At 36.0% G+C, this 21633-nt stretch overlaps 1 protein-coding gene across 4 annotated transcripts in view; it reads right to left on the bottom strand.

Annotated features, from left to right (window-relative positions):
- Positions 1-21633, bottom strand: part of LOC132938123 (uncharacterized) — a 168485-nt gene that overhangs the window by 3043 nt on the left and 143809 nt on the right. For 3 of the 4 annotated variants that reach the window (XM_061004802.1, XM_061004805.1, XM_061004804.1), the window contains exons 4-9: positions 17731-17803; positions 17468-17632; positions 11884-12082; positions 7188-7396; positions 5859-5967; positions 2391-2639 (exon numbers count right to left, since the gene is read on the bottom strand). In XM_061004802.1, coding sequence (XP_060860785.1) covers positions 2391-2639; positions 5859-5967; positions 7188-7396; positions 11884-12082; positions 17468-17632; positions 17731-17803 — 1004 coding nt within the window. The remainder of the gene's footprint in view (positions 1-2390; positions 2640-5858; positions 5968-7187; positions 7397-11883; positions 12083-17467; positions 17633-17730; positions 17804-21633) is intronic. The other variant, XM_061004803.1, reaches the window with a different exon arrangement.

Genomic DNA, 21633 nt, shown 5'->3' with positions numbered 1-21633 from the left:
GAACAGCCTCGAATTCGTCCCTTCCTGCTCTGCAGTTACAGATACCGCTCTGGCATGGTCACTCCGGATAAGGTAAGAACAATGTCAATCTTTAGCAAACCGTTATGAAACCTTCGCGTAGTGCGATCGTTTATTATATTGTACATTACACACACACACACACACACACACACACACATAGGTCTTGGGAACGAGGAACCTATACGGTTCGTACATTTGAAATTCGATTTAATCTATATCGTTTTCAATACCGGGGAACGGGAATCGTCGTACGCGTTTGCAACGATACACAGGTCACGGTTTTCATGGTGGTGGACTTGACGACGGTCGAGCTCGATAATCAATTGTACCCAATAATAATAGGCGTTTCCGGCGCAATTAAATTTGAATAACGGGGTCCGGATTCGTGCCGACAGCCGTGAAGAAAAATCCGCAAAAACGACCAACGTGGAGTTTAATTTTTGTAATACGTACACCAGATTTATACCTGTATATAATTTTATATTAATATTATGTGTACCAGAAGCTGCGTAAATGCTTTTATGACCCACATACAAATACGGATTCGCACGTGGTTTCAATTCGAGACGGGACCGTTTTACTTTTAAAATCGAAGTATACTGTACCTACAGTGTGATTCACGGACCACGCTCAACACGTCCTTGAAATTTAAATAATGCATAATATACAACTCTGTATTTTGACATTTTTTAGAATACTTAAATAATATAGGTGCCATTATATTTTACTTTTTTATTTAAGGAGTGTCTTAGCTGTGGCGATAAAATTAAAATTTGTTTTTTAAAAATATGAACACACGTTTTTTTCTGTAAATTGTCAAATAGATTTTGAAAATATTATTGTTTATTGTTTTAAAAATATTTGAGAATATAAATTGAAATTCAAACGAATATTATTTTTATAGTTTAACAGAAACTGAATGAAATCATTATAATTAATGGTAAATCGGGTTGAGAAAGCTTTGTGAATAATCCTGTATATAATATACTTAGTAATATACTATGATAGTAATCCTTTTGACACGAAGTTTACAACACACTCTATGAGGTAATATTGTACAGTTTACAATGCAGCTATCAGTTATATAATAAAGTATAGACGTTAACGTTTTTGGAATGAAACTTTTTTATTTTTAATAGAACACTTTCAACCGACAAACGGAAGTAGGATTAAATACAGTGAACAAAATATTGACGTTAAAATGTATATTTCATATTATACTAAAAACGTATAATTAGTTATTAGTTATTACCTTCGGAACATGAAATCGTGTTGATTGGAATTTTTTCTTGTAACGAAATCGAATGAAAAGAGTCATTAGGACAGTAAGCTGTTTTAAATATAATCTTACAAGACAGCGTCTATGCTGTAATTGAAGCGCATAACGTGACAGTAAACTTTGTTGAACATTTCGAAAGTAATTTTATCTGACCGTAAAATATGGGTACAATAATTACATAGTTATTCGGAAAAACATGAAACGTACAACTTGTTTCATATTATTCTGAATAGGTAATAAATTACGTATAATTTTAATGCGTATTTTTAAAAAATGAATATTAAATAACCATTTTAACGGATCTTGTCCAAGTGTGTTGATAACGTCATTCTTTTATTCATTTTTTCCAATCAAATAACAATTGTATGTACTTATTGTACACGCAAATATTAAATTGATGCCCAAATATAAAATAAGTACCTAATTGAAAACTTATAGTGTTTTTATTTCCGTTCCACTGGCCAATGTTTCGTTACCCACAACTAATTATATTTAATTTTAACAGAAACGTTGAAACCATTATACACTAAAATTAGTATTACACTTATTACAGGACACGGGTGGATCTAGATTAAAAGGGTAGAGAAGGCACTTTCCTCCGAGGCGCTAACGAAGATCAGTAATAATTGATATCGATAATTGTTCCTATAATATTATAGTGCAGCGAACGAACGCATTTATATTGATTACTGCATCGATGAATATAATACGCACGCCTTTCGTCATGTTTTGTATTATGTTATTATATATCTGTCTATAAGTTTAAAAAAAAATATGATTTTTAAATAGACGACATAAACCCGCAGCGGGTGCAATAATAATACAACCGAATGAAGCGGGAAATGGATAAAATTCGGACCCGTTATCATCGACCGCATAAAATCGAAATTTCGCCGTGACGATGTATAATCGTTAGGTTCCTATAATAGTCGATTAATTAACGCTATCGCGGAGAACTCTCGACCGAAGTGCGGTACACGAACATACTAATCGATTATATTCGATATATATCCATCATATCCGAGGCGGTCATCGAATTCACGAAATAATAATTAATAATAATGAAATGTAATGTAAAAAGATTGCTTACCCATTCCGCTGTCGAAGCTGCGCGTGTGCCACATGGCGGGCTGCGTATGATGATGATAGTGTACGGCGGCGGCGGTGGCCAGGTGACCGTTGGACAGGGCCATCGGATTCTGTTGGTAGCGGGATGGCGGCACGGCGGTGCTCATCTTTGGGCCGACGGGCACATCTTTGATGAACTCCTTGGTCTTTCCGTTGGAAGTCTTGACGAAATTTGGCACTCTGGCTCTCAGTCCGCAGTAGTACGGGTCGTCTGAAAACCAAAAATTAATTGTTTTTATAAACAAAAACGACGTACAGTGTCACGACATTCGCCTAGTCAAGTATAGGTATTTGATTGGCGTGTTGTTTTTCGATTGCAAAATTCGCAGCTGATTACTGTCGACTTAATTTTAGGCACATAAACATGATATATCGGACCCGTAAAATGCGAATACAGATCAACCGTTTTGGCAATCCGTCACGGTACCAGATGCAGTCAAACTATCATAGGACACAACCATTTTTTTTATAGACATCGACTTTTTGATGGGTACAAGTGTTTTTTTTTTTAGGTAGGTATATCGTTTATTTGTCCTGAAGTCGATGCTTACATAGAAACCTGTAACTGTAATATCGAGACAAAATATTGTACAGCACCTATATTATCAGACATACGCCTAACCTGCACGACCGTCTGTCTAATACTCTTATCGTCTCATGTCGAGTTCGAGCTAACATTTATAATTACGACGGGTGCGGAGTGCTTAAAATATAATAATAATAAATTGATACTAAATGTCAAGGTACGCATATGCCGTTTCGTTTAGTGAAAGTGCATATACGTCAGCCGGTTCTGCGCGCACCGACTCGGCCTTTCACCTATAGCTGCTGCAGTTTTATTTTTTCACAAACATCTAGAATAGTGTAACCGGTAATCCGAGTGGATTACGCGAGTACCGATTGCCCATTTCGTATATATGTGAATAATATAATATATTAGGTATTATCCATTTATTAAACATATTTTATTTGAAATTATACAATCTGTAAAATTATTTCCAGTAAGCACTAATTGTGTGGTTAATAAAATACTGTACGAATAACACGAATGACTAGTTAAGAAATCGCCCAGCTGTAACACTTGAATCTTGAAATTTATTTCGAGTTGACGTAATTAGTATGCACCAAGTCTCTCTCACGCCGATTTTTGTAGAACCTTATTCTAGAAAGATTTCCAGGTATAATATGGTATAATAATAGTGTGGGAAAGAAGGGCGATTTGGGTGAATTTTAATTCGGGAGTGAAAAAGTTTGTAAGTTGCAGATTCTGCTGTTTCTGAGACGATTTGGATTCTTAAGTTTGAGTGTAAAGTATGAGTTGTGAGGCATACAATTATATAGATATCGAATTTTATTTTATTCGTACCTAATGAAATCAATGAGGAAGTTTGTATTTTTGTATTATAAATATTAAACTTAAATCATGCCTTCATGGAAATCTGGTTAAAATACGGCGTTCATAATTGAAATTCCAGACTCGTCATTTAGATTTTGAATTAAAAAAAAAAAATTATAGAGGTGAACCATGGACGTCGGAAAAAAAGGAAAAGTCGATCTCGTGGTATAAACTTATTCGCGAGTCGTGACGAATTCAAATCGGTTTCCATGCATTTAAGTCTCGCCAGGTTAGGTATAGTTGGTAAATTTTGATGGGGGAAATAGCAGTCAGCATAATATTCAAAATCCAAAATCGCATTAACACTAACGATACAATAAGTCTCGCCCCATCTGTATACACGTACTACCGATTATACAACTATTTCACTGTATATAAATATTAATAATACTATACACCTACATATGTCGTATATGTGTAATTGTGTAAATCATATAGGTTGCTATTATGTACCACCAATAGCGACTTAAGTATATTATTATTTATGAATTATACAATATGTGATTGATTATGCATGCACGCACTCCTATTTATCATTTGATTAGGTACCTATTAATTTGATTAAATTCTGGTTTTTGGAATTTCCGTGGTTCCAAATGTTGGTGAAAAGAAGAAGTTTGTTCAAAGTGTGGACGTGTGGTCTTTGAATATACATCATAAATATACCAAAAATCAAAATTTAAATGAACGACGAAATTGGGGCGAAGCATTCTCGATGGATCACCCTGTACATAGATTGTCTGCGAGAGGAGAGGCCGAGCGTCTGGCATGGCAGACGGATATGCGACAGCTGCTGAACGCATATAAAATATTTACCTACCTATATTATGATAATATAATGACGATGCCCACCACGATGACAAGACGTATAGGCGTAGTACGTATATACTTACTACCTCGTTGCTTTTTTATGTTGAATTAGGTAATCTCGACGAAACGGAATAAAAAGAATACGAAAACCAGGCAAGGCCGTTGCCGGATGCAAAGAAATTATAATTATTATTGCGCAGACGCATTATGATGGGTAATAATAATGATATATAGGTTTTGTCTTTTGAAATCATCCAGAAAGCGGTGCCGCGCCGAAGTGAATCCGCCGAGAAACATTAAAAAAATGTTTTATAATACAACATGTATATTATATTATTATACATATTACATTTATAGTCATAATAATATAATATAATTATAAATATAATAATATCAATGGCCTCGCGGGACGGGAAATGTTCACGACTGATTTTCACTACTATTATATCGTACATGATAATTTTTTTATTCGGAGCACGAAATTTGTTTGCGTTATTTATGTGTCCCATTATTTACGTGGATACCGTCCAAGTAGCATTTAGGTCACGTCATGTCATATTATTGAAACACTGATAACAAAATTAATCTTTTCAAAACCGTCGGTAAATATACCAAGATATAATTTTTAGATGAATGTAATCGACTGAACGAAAAAAAGAATTGTATAGAAAAGAACTGTTACCCGTTGTAATGCCACTATAATATTAAGTTCATATTATGTTCATATAAATGTAAGCAAATTACGAAAATGTTAAGCCTTTTTGTTTATAAAATAAAATGAGAGAATATTATATTTTAACCATCTGCAGCCGTCGATGCAATTTTCTAATACGTTATAATATAATATAATGTAACAAAGGTACAATTGTGCATAAATGTTCAGTGTGCACAGCACATGCCTCTTTCCCCGAACGATTACACTGTTGCAAAATCGGCGCTGGGACACGGAATTGTGCTTATCCTTATAATAGTACCTATATAATATAATAATAATATTATGCGTGTGCTCTATAGCTGTGCCGATCGTATACCGGCCGTGATGAACCGGAAAATCCGTCTGCGGAGCACCACACCGCTATAGTATACGTATTTTTTTAATGGCCGATTATAAGATTATATATATTCTATTATTATATTGGCTCTAGAAGGGACATCGCCGTATTAAATAATACCTATGACGAAATGAGCGTAAGTACGTACGTATGTATGTATGTATGTATTTACCGTATTTTTTATTGTTGTCCTTGACTTTGTCCTTTCCCCTCGACGAGGTGAACTGCTTCATGGAGCCGACCAATCTGTTTTCTTCTTCTTCGATGTCGTCGTAGTCGGGCTGCAATTACCAGAAGAAAAAAAATGTATAAGTAGACTTTTAGAGAAACACTTCCGACAAATTTATATGTGCACGCGAAATCTGGCGAGACATAAAACTGTCAGAACGCATTATATACCTACATTTAGAGATAGATAATTCGTTTTCCGAGTATATACTGTATACTTGGAAAACGAAAAGACCGTGTATATACATCATAAAACTCGTTGATGTTATATCATATTATGATGTATCGTCTTACCTCATATATTATACATAATATCGTATATAATCTCACTTTTATATTGTACAGTACATACTATTAAATTTAAGCCGCTCGCCTCAACGTGACGCATTCAGTTCTCCCATTGTTTAAGTCTTTAATACCGATGATGCAGATAATGAAGTATACCTATTACTTATTGGCTATTACTAATCGAAGAGGATTCATATATAATATTATAACGAATTAGGACTTTGAATATCTGCAAAACGATCATGGTGAAATTTTTACCAACCATAAGCAGTGCTTTTAGCAAGTAGGAGTGTGCTGCAGGGTTATCTATATAGTAACCCAATTCTCTTGGAGTTACAATTACTTCTCCGGTTCTAAGTCGATCAATTATATAAAGTATACTAAACGTGTTGGTTATTCTAAAAAATATTATTATTTGGAAATGGTACATTTTTCTACTTATAATCTCATAATATTATGCTGTTAATTTGTGAGTTGGGAGAGGGGAGGGGGATAAATTGGCAAAGACCCCTAGCTACGGTCTAAACGTATTTCGTATATATGTAACATTTATGTACTTTTAACTGGGGAGGGGATCTCGGATATGTTTCCATGATTATTTTACACACTCTATTAAATATAGGTACTATAGCATGTAAAATTCAGAGAGTTATTCGGACCTGACCAGATTTTTCTTCTCCAGATCTTCTCTATCACCAGACTGCTCCCCATCACCTAACCACCAGCTCACACACTGTGATTACACATTATAATAATATAAATTTTATGTCTAAAAATACACACATATATCTAAAATATTGTTGAAAACCCAACACAAAAATATTGATACAATATCACTGCACCGAGTAACACGGAGAAAAGCGTTTTATTATGGATATTGGATATAACAATCTAAAATTTTGAAAATCATCACTTAACGCCTTTATTCATTCAACCCAATTGCAGTTATTATAATATTATATTAGGTATTTGTTATTAATTTTACCTTGGGTATTTCGTGCGGGTACGGGTTCGACGGGTCCCTGGGTGGCAGCTTGGGCGGCTTGTCACCCCGGCGCGCCGCGGTCTGCATCATCAGCTGTTCTCGAGTGGCGGCCACCATGTTTGCACCCGCTATGCTGTACGGGTCTTCGTCCGGAATCGGGATCCTTGGCCGATTCTTGATGTCCACCGTGGTGCGTTTCACTGCGTAAACAACAATGCGCACGACAACGACGATTAAAGACAGTCGGACGACATTAAAATAATGCAGTTATGTGTATCTAATACACCTAGATTATATTATAGGTATAGGTACTATAAAAAGAGCCCATAGTAATAAAATTCACGGATCAGTGGGTACTACTAGGGGCAACTCAAAAACATTGGGAGGGTATGTGTCAAAGTGATAAATCACTAACAATAATTTGAACATCCAATGATTTCGAGAGTTGAAGGCGTAATCTGTAGATGGCTAAAGTTATATTATGTAGAATGCGTCCACTCTCGTTCTAGCGTTCATCCTGTTCTCTACTACGATATATAAAAGAACCATTCGTTGTGGAAAACTAAGTCTATATCAGGGTCCTCCGTATACCTATATATATTATAATATTTAAGATCCCCGAGTGTGTGCCTCTTAAGCTCGTGACGATTCGAATACGAAACACGATTACGTTATATCATATTTTTTTATTCCGTACGGACGTGGTACGATTGATTTACTTTATAATATAATAATATATATCGCAGACACTGACGCAGCCTGAGTACGTATTATTATTATTACGTGGTGTCCGGTTAGACGCGACCGTTTTGAACCATAAACCGATGGAAATCGGCACCGAGTTACAATAGATATATGCACATAACAAACCAACGCGTATCCCTTTTTAAGAGTGTTTTAACCCCGGGTCCGCATTCCCGTCAGCAACCCGATTTTCCACTCTGCTGCCACCGCGATAACCACAATACACACGCACATATATATATAAATATAGATAATAATATCATTTCATTGCGCGTGCGTGTGTATGTATGTATGTCTCTCTCTCTCTCTCTCTCACTATCTATCTATCTTTCTTAGTCTCTTTGTCCACGTCTCTGTCTCCGCGTGTCTCTTTCGACCGAGGAGAATAATAATAAAATAAGTCATGACCGCGATACTCATCATCTGCAATGGTTAACGGTTGTGCTTAATATACATGTATATAATATATACTATTATACTATTTATATTATACTATCCTAAGTGCGCCATCGACAACGGGACACTGCACCGAAACGGATTAATCACCGCGACGGGCGGACTATGTGCCAATTAAAAGGTCACTGCCGCCGGGTAAAAAAAACGGCAAAAACTGCACTTGACGAGATATCGCGAGCGCGGACACGACGACGACGACGACGACGTAATAATATATTACACGAACGACGCGCGCGCGCTCGGCCGACCACCCACGCCGCGCGGGGACATGATCTATGCGAATGTAGGACGACACGTGTTTTCCCCTCTGCCACGAACGATCGGATAGTACCGCGCAAAGTCGTGTGGAAATATCCCTCCGCTCGCCCGCGCAAAAAAATTCTCTCGATCTCCCCAGCAGAGTATTACACACAAATTTTGGCTTTTTCGTGCAAACGTATTCAATTCTATCGTCATATTTATATATGTAATATTATATACTTGGAATGGCGCGGTTCCCGTTTAAAATTCGATGGATCAGCGAAAATGTTTTTCATCACTTTGACAAAAACTCTTTTCGGTGTGTGATGGAGCGAAATTATACAACGTGACGTATAATATTAGAGACAAGACAGAAATTCTGACTTCGAGGGTTAAATACATATGCTATATTTCGAACCGGTAATAATCCCAAAGACCCGACAAAAAGTTTATCGATGAATTTTGCGTCAAAAATATGATATAATGTAACGCAACTCGCATATATTATATACAAACTTAAAAACTTATAAACGTACGACAAGAGTAAAACGCGTCATCCGCCCGAGACCAGTTGCTGGAGCACGTAACACTATACTAATATATAATATGCCGATGACCGACCGCAAAACTACATTCCCGTTCGATCGTTAAACTAGCGTATGCGTTATATAACACAACGATTGAACTTTATATTGTTTTATTATCGAATAAACGATACAATAATGGACCTTAATATTATAAATACGGGACTACGAGAGTAATAATGTGATCCAAAACTCGGCGCACGAAATTCGACGTTATATTTTTATTTTCATTCGTTATAATAATAAATAATAGGTATATATATAGGTATTAAAAATATTTCCTAACCTCGAGAGATCGCGTCTGCGCTGTTCAGTGTATAATGTTTAGCGATATGTCGATCGTGATGACATTTTTGTTCGAATTCATATAGGCAAGGATCTCGACGAAAATTACGAAAATAATAAAAACCGTTTGCCGTCGATCCGTGAACTCGCTAAACATACGACATATATATATAACATAAACGTTACACTTAATCGGTCGAGGCTACGCACAGATATTCGAAAATATTACGATAATCTATAAAAGCCCCGAGACGGTATATAATATAGTATTATTATACGATACGATTTATTGCCGCGTGTGGCGCGTGCAGTCACGAATTTCGCGGGATTGAATAACACCGATGCAACAAGTAGGCACCGCACACGCACAGCGATATAGTGTAATAATAATATCATTATATTATATATATATTTGATAACGCTATTATAAATGGGTAAAAACGGGTTGACGATTCCGAGGGGAGCTAAGATGTTCATGGGTTGATTTACCTTTAAAGCACAACCTCAAAACAAAAACAAAAAAACGTTCGTGTCCCTAGATTACGTATACCATATTTCTCCCCTTCAACCCCTTCAACTACGCGATGTTATAGCGCGCAAATTTGATATAGTCTTAATAGTGATATAATATAACTACGTAAAAAGTCAAAACACCTTACACATCTACTATAAGTCGCCTATCTAACTATCTATGTGGCTATATAATATGTCATTACTTATTATAGATTATTGCGTATACGATTTTGTATATAAACGAAAACGGCATCAAAAGTAACCGCCTCCTCATGTTTATATACTCGCTATCGTTCCGGGCAAAGATCACTGCGCGTGAAAATTTCATCTCGAAAAAGCGGTCTGCGAGTGTCCTTTTTACGTACATATATGCACACACACCTATCTATACTGTATATACATCATATCATTATATTAGGTATTAAATTGTGCAACGATCATGACGGGCCCAGTGAAATTGTCATGCGGCGATTGATCGAATATTGTGTGTATGTGCGCGCGACAAACGATGATGAACTTTGGTGCGATTTTCTCGAATCAAAATCATTTCAGTTCAGCGACCCGAATCGCTGCAGATATATGTATTAATACAAATTATAATATAATGGTAATACACCGGAGGACCGCCGAACGAATCAAACCGCGGTGGGAACCCGAGCCTCCGGGGCTGAATATAGGAGTATAGGACTAATCAAATCGCGGTCCTGTGACCAATCAAAAGAAATCGGGACCGCGTGTCCATTGTTTGCGACTATTATTGACTGTCTGCGGGCTCGCACATTCATTTCACGCATCGAGCTACTATAGGTGTTATCTATACTGCAGTATTTGTATCCGCGGCCTTTTTTATTTTATTTTTTTTTTGCCAGGTCAATGGCGAGTACGTGCGCATATAATTATTATATACATCATAAAACGTATATAGTATATTACAAGTATATATGATTCAGTAAAAGACGATAAATGGGAAAGAACGTCATTAAATACCCAGGATATATTGTCTAATCTCAAATTAGCTAATAATGTAGGGGGATGTTGTTAAAAATTAATTTTGTACATTGTACTGAAAATGTTGTGCTATTTACATTATTCCAAAGATTATAGTAGTTAAGGATGTCAAATACATCGTTAACTCGGAACTACGGTTTCAATGAGAAAATTAGTGATGCTAAAAGGACTTCAGCGAAAAAGACTTGTTTATTCAGTTATTGTCTTATGATCATTTATTTTACAATTTTCAACTTCAGCTCCCCTAGTCAGTCATAAATATTCAATAATCATCTTCAAAGTATTCAGTATTTATGGGTTATTACAAAGCTTTTCTCTAGCTGATATACCCATATAATACAGTAATATATCAAGTATCACGCGTCTTACCGGTACCATCGTAGTCATGACCTTTTCCGAAGACTTTAACGAACGTCAACGCGTGAAAAAAAGGAAAAAAGAAAAATTCTACGAGTATACAACAATATTATTATAGAGTACGATGTGTTGAAATTTGATTGTTTTATAATTTATATTTATTTCAAGTATCCGTAGTAATAATACGTGGTCGACGACTCCTTTCAATAAAATTATCTCTTGTCGATATCAAAGACGATAATATACAATAATGATACCTCTACTGCAGTAAGAACGGTTAATATAATAATAATAATAAAAAAAAAATGAATAAAATAATATCTTCGAACAATGGTATAGGTACACCCCTGCTCCCCTCGCCCATCGGACCTATTCAACTCATAGAAAACGAAAGTGGACAGAAAATGCAGAACAAGTGACAACACTATTATTATAATATAATAATCGTCATCCATCCAACGATGGGCGCGTGAGTGGGAAAAAACATGGTTCGATGAAAAACCACTTACTTGGTGGCAATTTTGACTTGAGCATATCCATGGCTACGACGTTTATAATCAACACCCATATAGGGCTGTCCAACATGTCCTGTTCGTTCTTGACGAAGCTGATAGCACTCAAACACTGACATTCCAGACGCCTGCGGTCAGGGTACGCTCTGCGCAATTCTCTGGAGACGTTCTGTTGAAATTTTTTCATGTCAAATAGCTGAAACGGGAAAAAAACAAATGATTATTATTAAACACCCAGAGATCAGGAGATCAAAAGAGTATACGTTGTACGCTGCGGGGAGGAGTTTTATAATATATTATTATTATATTCAAAGAATTTGGCAGTCACATATTATTGTACTATGCCTATTTTATAGTTTATTCTTTCCACACCAATTATGGGCAATATTTCAGCTGAGTAATCTCAGTTAGAATACCAATAATGTTTTTCACACTCTGACAGTATACAAATACACGTTTAACGATATCTTATTCTAGTCGATCTAGTTGTAAGCGACATATCTTTCTCTTTTGTTGGAAATGAGCAACTACCAAAAAAAAACCGACAAATAGTGTAAATACTATTATATACATAATATTTTATTCTCGACCCGCCACAATAATGGCAAACGACTAAAATCGGAAGCACGATAAATTGGTAAATTATTTGACGACCGCCCGGCGTCAATGATTGGTTCACACAAGTCCATTGTACGACGAAATCATAAAACAATAATAATAATAATATCAAATAACACGTAACAGTTATATTCAATAATATGAATTCGCCCGCGCGCATAGCGGAAAACTTTTCGTGACGCTACGGTGCCCGTTACTGCTGGTCGTATCTATATCTAATAATAATAATAATGATGATAGATTATGGCCGTAATCTTATACATTTCATTTTCCCGAACGATATTATACTATATTTTTAGTCTCACAAACGTGCCGTCCAATAGCCGCGTTTCGCAGTCGAACGACACCTCCCCTCTACCGTGTACATTATAATATACTAAGTACGATATTGTCCGCGAGTATAAGATAAATGGGCCGCCGGCGTGCGCATTTCAATGGACACCTTATCCGCGGCGGCGGCGGCGACGTGTCCCGCGCGGGGCGGCCCCGCTGTGGAATGCATTTACGGCGAAAACAATTGTCGTAAGTACGCTAGAGGTGGTCGAACTAATTACCGGGGCATCGGGAATTACCATTCAATGAACCGCGCTCTCCTCGGGACGGGACCGCAACAGCGGCGTATATCATATACCTGTATATACAAATGAAGCTGCGGTACATGATGTATAATATATCAATAATATATACAGGTGGGTATAGGCACTTGGTACAGGTAAGTACAGACGTAAATCAAAAAAGAAGAAAAAAATTAAGAAACGACGCGCAGAAGGAAAATTAAAAAAAAAAAAAAAAATGAACGGCCATTGTTCTGTCTTTAATTCCCTACCAAACCCCTTCCCTCACACGACCGTATTTTTTGACCTTCACGCGGAAAGGCTTATCTCGGCGGTTGGAAAACAAAACGGAGGGAAAAAAACGTATCCGCGTCAAACCATAACGATACCTATCTCTAATTACGCGTTTTGTTCGGTCGTATATAATATATATTATAATACATGTATAGGTATAAATATTTTGTATAAACGCGTTGATAATACGTTTTGTTGTAAGATATATTCTGCGGTGCATGCTCGAAGTGGAAAGGCAAAATTAAAAAAAAAAAAACAAAACTGCCCCGACAATGACGACGACGATGACTATTATGACGACCACCTACGCACTATATTATATATATTATGTACCTAGGTATCTGCGTCGCTTTATCGATTTATATAAATATATATGTATTGTTTGAAAGACTATACGTGCACAACAGAATATTATATACAGCTGATATATATATGTATGTACCTATAGTTATAAATGTATAAGGAGACGCTTGTTTTTCCGTGAATATATATAATGCATCGCTATATATTATATAAAGGTAGTTAATTTGTACGAAAACCTATGTAAAGTAGTAAAACGTATATAACGTTGTTTGCGAAGCCGGCGATGTGTAACTCACAATAAGTACTAAAAAAATGTTATTTACTGAATTAATAAAATATAATATTTTGTTTAAACATAATGGTTCATCAAGCATGCTCACACCATTTTTTCTTCCATAATATGCAGTCATTCAAAATCTGATTAATAAATTAATACCCCCACCCCTCTTTTTTTCAGTAAATTATTTAGTGGATTATTAATTATTATTTTGAAAATGTTGCGGTTAAAAATTCGAACGAGTATTTTCTCAATGTTTATACAAATCAAATAATAGTCCTTAAAAATGGTTTCGTACAAATATAAAACATATGTTATATTATTGGTTCAATAATATTTATTATACTTTGAGCTTTTTATAATTTATAGATTTATTAATGTTAATGGATTAATATTATTAGTTATTAGAATGTTTAAATCGCCATTGTCCCCATATCTTCCAAAATAATTATCATGGACCTGTTATTCTTAGTACACTAAGTAAAATAAGAAATAACTCAAAAATTACAATATATTTAACTAGGTACCTATTGTATATCTAAAAATTCCAAAATCAAAATTTAAATAAATTCTTTATTAATGGGAAAAAATAGGGGTGAACATGCTTGGTGAATCACCCTGCAAATTATTGCACATGATCAACAAATGGGTGCGGCACGAAGCCTACAAACCTGCTCGATCGTTGTTAGATCTAATAGCTCAAGATTGGAATGCGTTCGGCACGGGGATTTCGTTTTTCGAAAAAACTTGTCAAATTATACTTCAAAGATGAGTAAATAATATTATTCCGATATTCGTTATAGAAACGGATAGACTCATACCAATGCGGATCCTCATTGGTAAATATTAGGTACAACAAAATATGTTATCGAAAAAGATTGGCATTATGTCATAGTATTAGAATAATGCATCATATTTTATATGGGCACAGCGGATGTAATATATATTGGTATATTACAATAATAGTATATTAGTATGATGATGATGTATTATTATAATATGCATTTTGATAGAGAAGTCCTTGTAAGACGCGCATACAATGTTCCATTGTACAATTCGATATCGGAACCACAGCGGTAATAATGGTTTCCGTCTGATGAAATCATTTGCATATTATTTTGCTCAAAGTCCACATCCGAATGTGTTTCTGCAATATTACATACACAAACGCGTCTTATTGTTTTGTTCGGTATATATATATATAGACATTGCAATACGCGTAGAACGGCTTTGATCGATGATAATCTCAAGAAGAATATTATAACAACAATATATTATAATATATTATATACCTACGCAGATTATATTCTATGACACTGAAAAATCGGAAAACGGATTATTTTCGCAACTGTTTAATGTATTATGTATGAGGTATGCGTTGATTTCAGTTCACGTATAATATACAAGATACAACCGAAATTCACGAAAAATTGTTAATCATTTTCTTTGGCGTATAGTCTGCATTGGTGAGGAAACGATTATCGATAGTTGTACCAGCTACGGCGGATAATAATCGGCACTGGAAGCCCTCACGTGTTTGAAGCCCTTATTCGTGCATATGCATATTGTTCATGGTTGATCTTATTATTGTGTTATATGTAGGTACAAAATACAATTTTCAAGAATGTTGATGAAATAACCAACATTTTTAGTGAGTATAACTTTACATATTTATGGGTTTTTAGAAATTATTTTTGGTTTTTAAGACATACTTTTGTATAGGTCCATATATTTTGCGAGTTTGTCATAAGCTCATAAACTTGACAGATACCAATTTTTTATGAACAAAAGGTAATTATTAGATGTAATCTATTATTAGACTGTACATAGCAGAGCGCAACCATGTCTTATCTACTAATTCATTACAGGTATTTGTATTAGATTGATGATTTAAGATAAAGGTAATATTCACATTGAATTGACGAGGGAATCAAGTATCCGCTACAGGGGAGGCAAGTATTCGCTGTTAGAGAACCGCTGGTACATAACCGGCACCCCCCGCAAACGAGCCAATGCGTAATATTCTTGTCGTCGGTACCCTACTAGTACGGTAGTAGGTACCCATCTTTACCCGTATACTAACCAAACCGTAGTTATAATATAATAACATTAATATATATTATAATACTGAACATAAAATATTATTTATCGTCGAGGTCTTTGAAAAAAATTATTATGCCGCGTTTTAAGAAATGGATTTTAAGACTTTTAATCGTATATAGCAGCATGCTTGAGCGTGAATTTATTATATCATTATTATAATGCACTGACCTAACCTAACCTAACCTAACCAAGCATTGGCTGCCGTGCCTTTATAGGATACATACACGACGACGGCTGCAGCTATATAGGTACAGTAATATATATAAGCGATGGAGACATAAAAGTCGGAGCGTTATCTAGTCATAAGGGGTTTTGGGTAGGGGAGAGGGAAGGGGGACACGCACCTTGTTTCGTTTGGTCCGGTTAACCGGTGCGGTAGTCGTCTCTTTATGTTACCGCTCACCACCCCACCACACCGCAACAGACGTAACCGACTTTGTGTCACCGCTTCTGCTGCAGCATCACACGAGCTACTCGTATTCGATATATATGTATGTAGTATACACACGCTGACCGACCGTAAATAATAATAACAGCAATAATAATAATAATAATGCGGTAAATGGCAAAGCTGCTGCAGAAGCGGCAGACATTACAAATGCAGTAGATTTTTTTTCATTTTTTTTTTTACCGTTTCGATTGCACAATGTCTCGCCGCCGTTCGTATGTAAATATTATTGATATAGGAAGCCATATGATAATATTATGTTTTTCTGAGCCCGATATGCGTATTATAATCCTAGGGGTCTATTGCAATATTTAAGTAAGGCCACAAGAGCAACCCGATTTTATGACTATTATTATCAAATGACAATTTGTGGTACGTACCATACATGTGCTATAATAATATCGGATTTAGCACTTAGTATATTTTTTAATTTGGTTTAAACTACTTAATGTCCGTATTAAAATCGTACAACCAAGGTTAAACCACAGAATTCGGCCTATGATTGTAAAACGGTCCTTTACTCTCTAAACTTTTCTGCCATCTCTATATTAATCTCTAATATCTCTAATATTAATCTTTTATATAACTGACTATCACGGAGCTCTGCCCTTTGTTCGCTTCGCTCACCGACCTCCCGCTGTCCCACGCCGATCCTCCGAGACCTGAGGGCCGTCCTCCCCCATGCATCAATTTAAATTTTAAATATTTACACAACCTAATGATTTATAATAGAGAATTTTAAGTATTTAATTATTATCAATTAATTAATTTTCGGTCGCCATGGAAATAATATATTATCCGAACATGTAGAAGATAAAATAAACAAAATATTTCAGTATAATAGGGATATTGTTATACTTGATCTGCGCGCTTAGTGGCCGCGGTAAGGCGTGATAAAGTAAAATAAACTATTATCGCATTATACGTCATATACGTGATAAATATATGAAATACTATTAAAACTAGACATTGTAATACACTAACCTTAACCGGTTTGTCGTTCTCCAGACAGTAGTTGGGTAATTTGAGCACGTCCGCCCCGATGCTGGTCTCTTCACCGGCGTTCGATATGCTCTTTACGTATACGTTCTTTCCGGACAGCCTTTTCACGAGAATGTTTCCCTGATCGTCCATCTTCACTTTGACACCCTGCGCGAAACACGAGACGACGGTTATAATGCGATTATTTATTAATATTATATTGTTCTGTGTGACGTGTGTGTGTGTGTATTTATTTCTTTACTTACGAGGCCCACTAGTTTTTTCACTTCTTCGGTCTTTGGATCCCGCATTGGGTTGTCGAAGCCGTTCACGCCAATCCTGAAACAAAAGTCGCATTATTATTATTATTATTATATTATTTATTATTATTTTATTATTCATCACACAACGCGTGTATCTGTTTTTACAAAAATTATAACTCGAAATCAACTACCTATTCAGCATTGACGGTTATGATGTTTTGAGTTAAGCTTCACAAAAAAAAGCAAAATAAAGGTAAGTAAAAATGTCATGTATAATATTAACATTCACATGCCATACAACTAGGAAACTAGGATTTACATTTATTTTAAGACATGGCGTGCAAATCTGGCGGTGTTTTCTTAGCATGCGATTAGGAACTCGGATGCGCTTTACAGTGATTTAATTTGGAAAAAGGTTTTTATAATAATCTGTAGAATTATAAATGTTATTAATTATGCACTTATGTATTTTTACATAATATACATAACATATTATAATGGGGTAATATGGTATTTATACATGTTGTAAGATGAGTTGTAAATTAGGTTGAGTAGGTATAACGATTGTCGCGTTCGTCGGCGATCGCCGCAAATCACGGTACGAAATGCGCGTAAGTAAGCCTAAGATTTAAGTTATGTACAAGTGTATAACACGCGACTTGTATATAATATTAACGATAAGACCTCGGGAGGCGATGACTATTTCTATTTCGTAATGTCGTTGGCAGTGAGTTGGCGGTGGACAGTTTTATAGTGTTTTATATATTTACATATGGATACATAATTATTATAATACACGACGACGACGACGACGACGATATATATCGCATGAAACAACGTACTCATGTTATACTTAATGTATTACTGTATGTACTATTTGTATACCTATTTATAATATATTATGTATGAATCGAAACACGATCCCTAATAATAAATAATAATGTGGGTAATGTGGCGAAGCTCCCGGACTTGACAATCCGTACAGCGTTTGAAAATATTATCCAAATAAATATAATTGCGTACCTATATACTAACACCGCGATCGCCACGATTTCGAGCTATAGTCATCGAGTGGCTATAACGACGGGTGTCAGGCGTCGGCAATGTCCATAATAACATTATATTGAATTCGGACGAGGTTAAATTATTACGTGAAATCGCATCATAATACATGATAATATAAAAATAATCTCGTTTTTTATTTAAATAATTAATTGTGTCAACACGCTTAATGTTTTATAATAATAATAATACAAAAATATTAATGGTGTTTCGGGAAGCGCGAACGAGCTGATGTGTCGAGGATATTTTAATTAACTTTGCAGGTCGAACAGACGCGGCTGCTGCGGCAATATTATAATATATTATTATTATAGGCAGCGACACTATTATTTTGTATTGTCCATATATTATATACATCGCGGATACTATAAATTATAATAATGGTATTGCTGCGAATTTCAGTCCAATGCAAAAATAATAATAACAGAAAAGAGCTGGAAATTAAATTGTACACACCCACCGACAATAATGTTATATTATATTGTAAAATTATTATACATGTATGTATTATGTACTTGTGTTGTTATTTGTCGTCATCGGCCCACACGCGTGTCCGAGCACAAAAACGCGTAATCATTGCCGGCAATGTTATTATTATTAGGTACTTTGTCGTGTCGAAGGACTGCTCTCGGTTATTGATTTTATTACGCCTCGATCGACAATGTTATAATATATTGGTTTCATACAATCTGTACGATAATAAGATAATAATAAGTGTGCCGATCGCTATAAAATCAGCCAAAAACTAGCTCACGTTCTATTTTTCATCGCTTTTCAAGCAGTTCGTTTTGGATTTTCGTAGATGCAAATTATTTTTTTATTAGGAGGCAAGAACGAGAAGGAATCTTTTCCGGAAAAATAAAGCGACCAAAGTATGGTACGCTATGGCCAGTGGCGTGTTGACCGTGGTTTTGAAGGGCAGTTGCTCAATAGTTTTAAAGGGGTAGGTGCCGGGTAGGTGAGTACTGGATTTGATGAGAAATTGCAGCACAAGATTGACTTCATCTAAAGATGATATTTATTAAGAATAATAACCTAAATAATAAGTACTATATTAAGTAGTCAAGGGGTGGTACCTTACCAGGTAGGTCATTAAAAAAATAAATTGCCCGATAAAATATTTCACTTTGCCACGCCACTGCAGGCTATGGTATACATAGGGTAGGTCGTATCATTGATCACAGCATTTTATAACAATTATTAATAATAATAATAATAATGGCGTGTACGCGACGAGGAGTGCTATTGCGGTATAGGTACGACAATAATAAATTGGGCCCGGCTGATGGTTTTACGCCAAGATTTCTCAACTGCCAGAACGGTGGCGGTACCGCGGTAGCGTTTCTCGCGTCGGCGTCGACCGCGAATCGTTTTTATCATCATCGTAGTACGTTTGCAATGATAATAATAATAATAATTATTATTATTATTATTGTTATTATTATTATAATATAGCGTTGAGCAACGGCCGGGTGATACGTAAACGTCACCTCCACCACATTCAGTCGCGGACTCGAGACGTCTGGCACGCACCCGAATACCTACCACAATGTATTATGATAGTGTAGGCATACACGTATAGAACATAATATAATATTATTGCAACTGCTGCGGCCTCTCGGTTTGCACGTCTATCACGCCACTCCGCTGCACCCCACACCCAGACCGGTGGAAAGAATCTATGTGTGAGTGTGAGTGTGTGTGTGTGTGTGTGTAGTGTATTATATTTTTACACGACTGTATATATATATATATATACATATTACGGACCGCGCGTGAATCTAGAACAACAAGGACGCGAGCTCTGCGTTATTATTATGCAACACTGACCCAGTCCGGGCGAGCACTTTCACCGAGCTCGTATTATATATATGTATACACCTCCCCCGCGGCGCCCCGCCCAGAGACCCATTGTTCCACCACCGCACCACATATTATTATTATATTATACGCTATGTCGGTTTTATAATGACGTTGGCGACGATCTATATCTGATAAACGATTTAAAAATACAGTCGAATATGGTACGATATTACACGGTGAAAACGAACACTAGCTATTCGCGGATGACCGACTGCACCACTCAGTATAAATGTGATAAAGACGACAGGGGAGGTCACGTGCATCAAGGGAAATTATCGTTTTGCCTACTTCACCCCAACCAACGCACAACTCTATCATAAATGTATTTTTATCATTTTCATTATCGATCAACGATAAATGTACCTATTATGTTCTTATTTTTAACAAACGAAATATAATACTATAGTAATAGAAAAAGTTACCTAGGTCCAAACATTTCCGATTTGACGATACAGTTACGACTTTATGAACAATTGTAAAAAATTACATTATACAGATATTACGTATATTATACATATGTACAGAAGTATTTGGAAGTCTGGCCAGGACAAAATTAAGCTTGCCCTGAACTGTCCCCGAGAAACATAACATGGCCACAGTTCCGCGTAAAGAGTTTATAGAATATGTCACCCACGCACGCGATTTTTTTTTTAATTTTGTTGCATGGTGCAGACGGACGAGCGGTCGTAACGAATTCGCGAACGTTACAGCTGTTTATTATAATCGATCGATTTGTCTGAATAATGCCTTAACTCGTTCATCGTCAAACGAGCGCGCGTGTCCATTATTATACGATCGAGATTGTTAATTTATCGTTATCGCAATTAACCGATTCGACACGTGCGTTAATCCTGCCTTGACGTTAATCGCACGTGCGTGTGTCTCACTTTTGCAGTTTTTTGCTCATTACACCCCGTCGAACTGAAACCGATAAAGCGAAAAATCTCAATCATACGCGAGACGTTAAGCCAATACGTTCAT

This window comes from Metopolophium dirhodum, chromosome 2, assembly GCF_019925205.1.
Source record: "Metopolophium dirhodum isolate CAU chromosome 2, ASM1992520v1, whole genome shotgun sequence".
Lineage (NCBI taxonomy): Eukaryota > Metazoa > Arthropoda > Insecta > Hemiptera > Aphididae > Metopolophium > Metopolophium dirhodum.
This window is presented reverse-complemented; position numbering and strand designations above follow the sequence as displayed.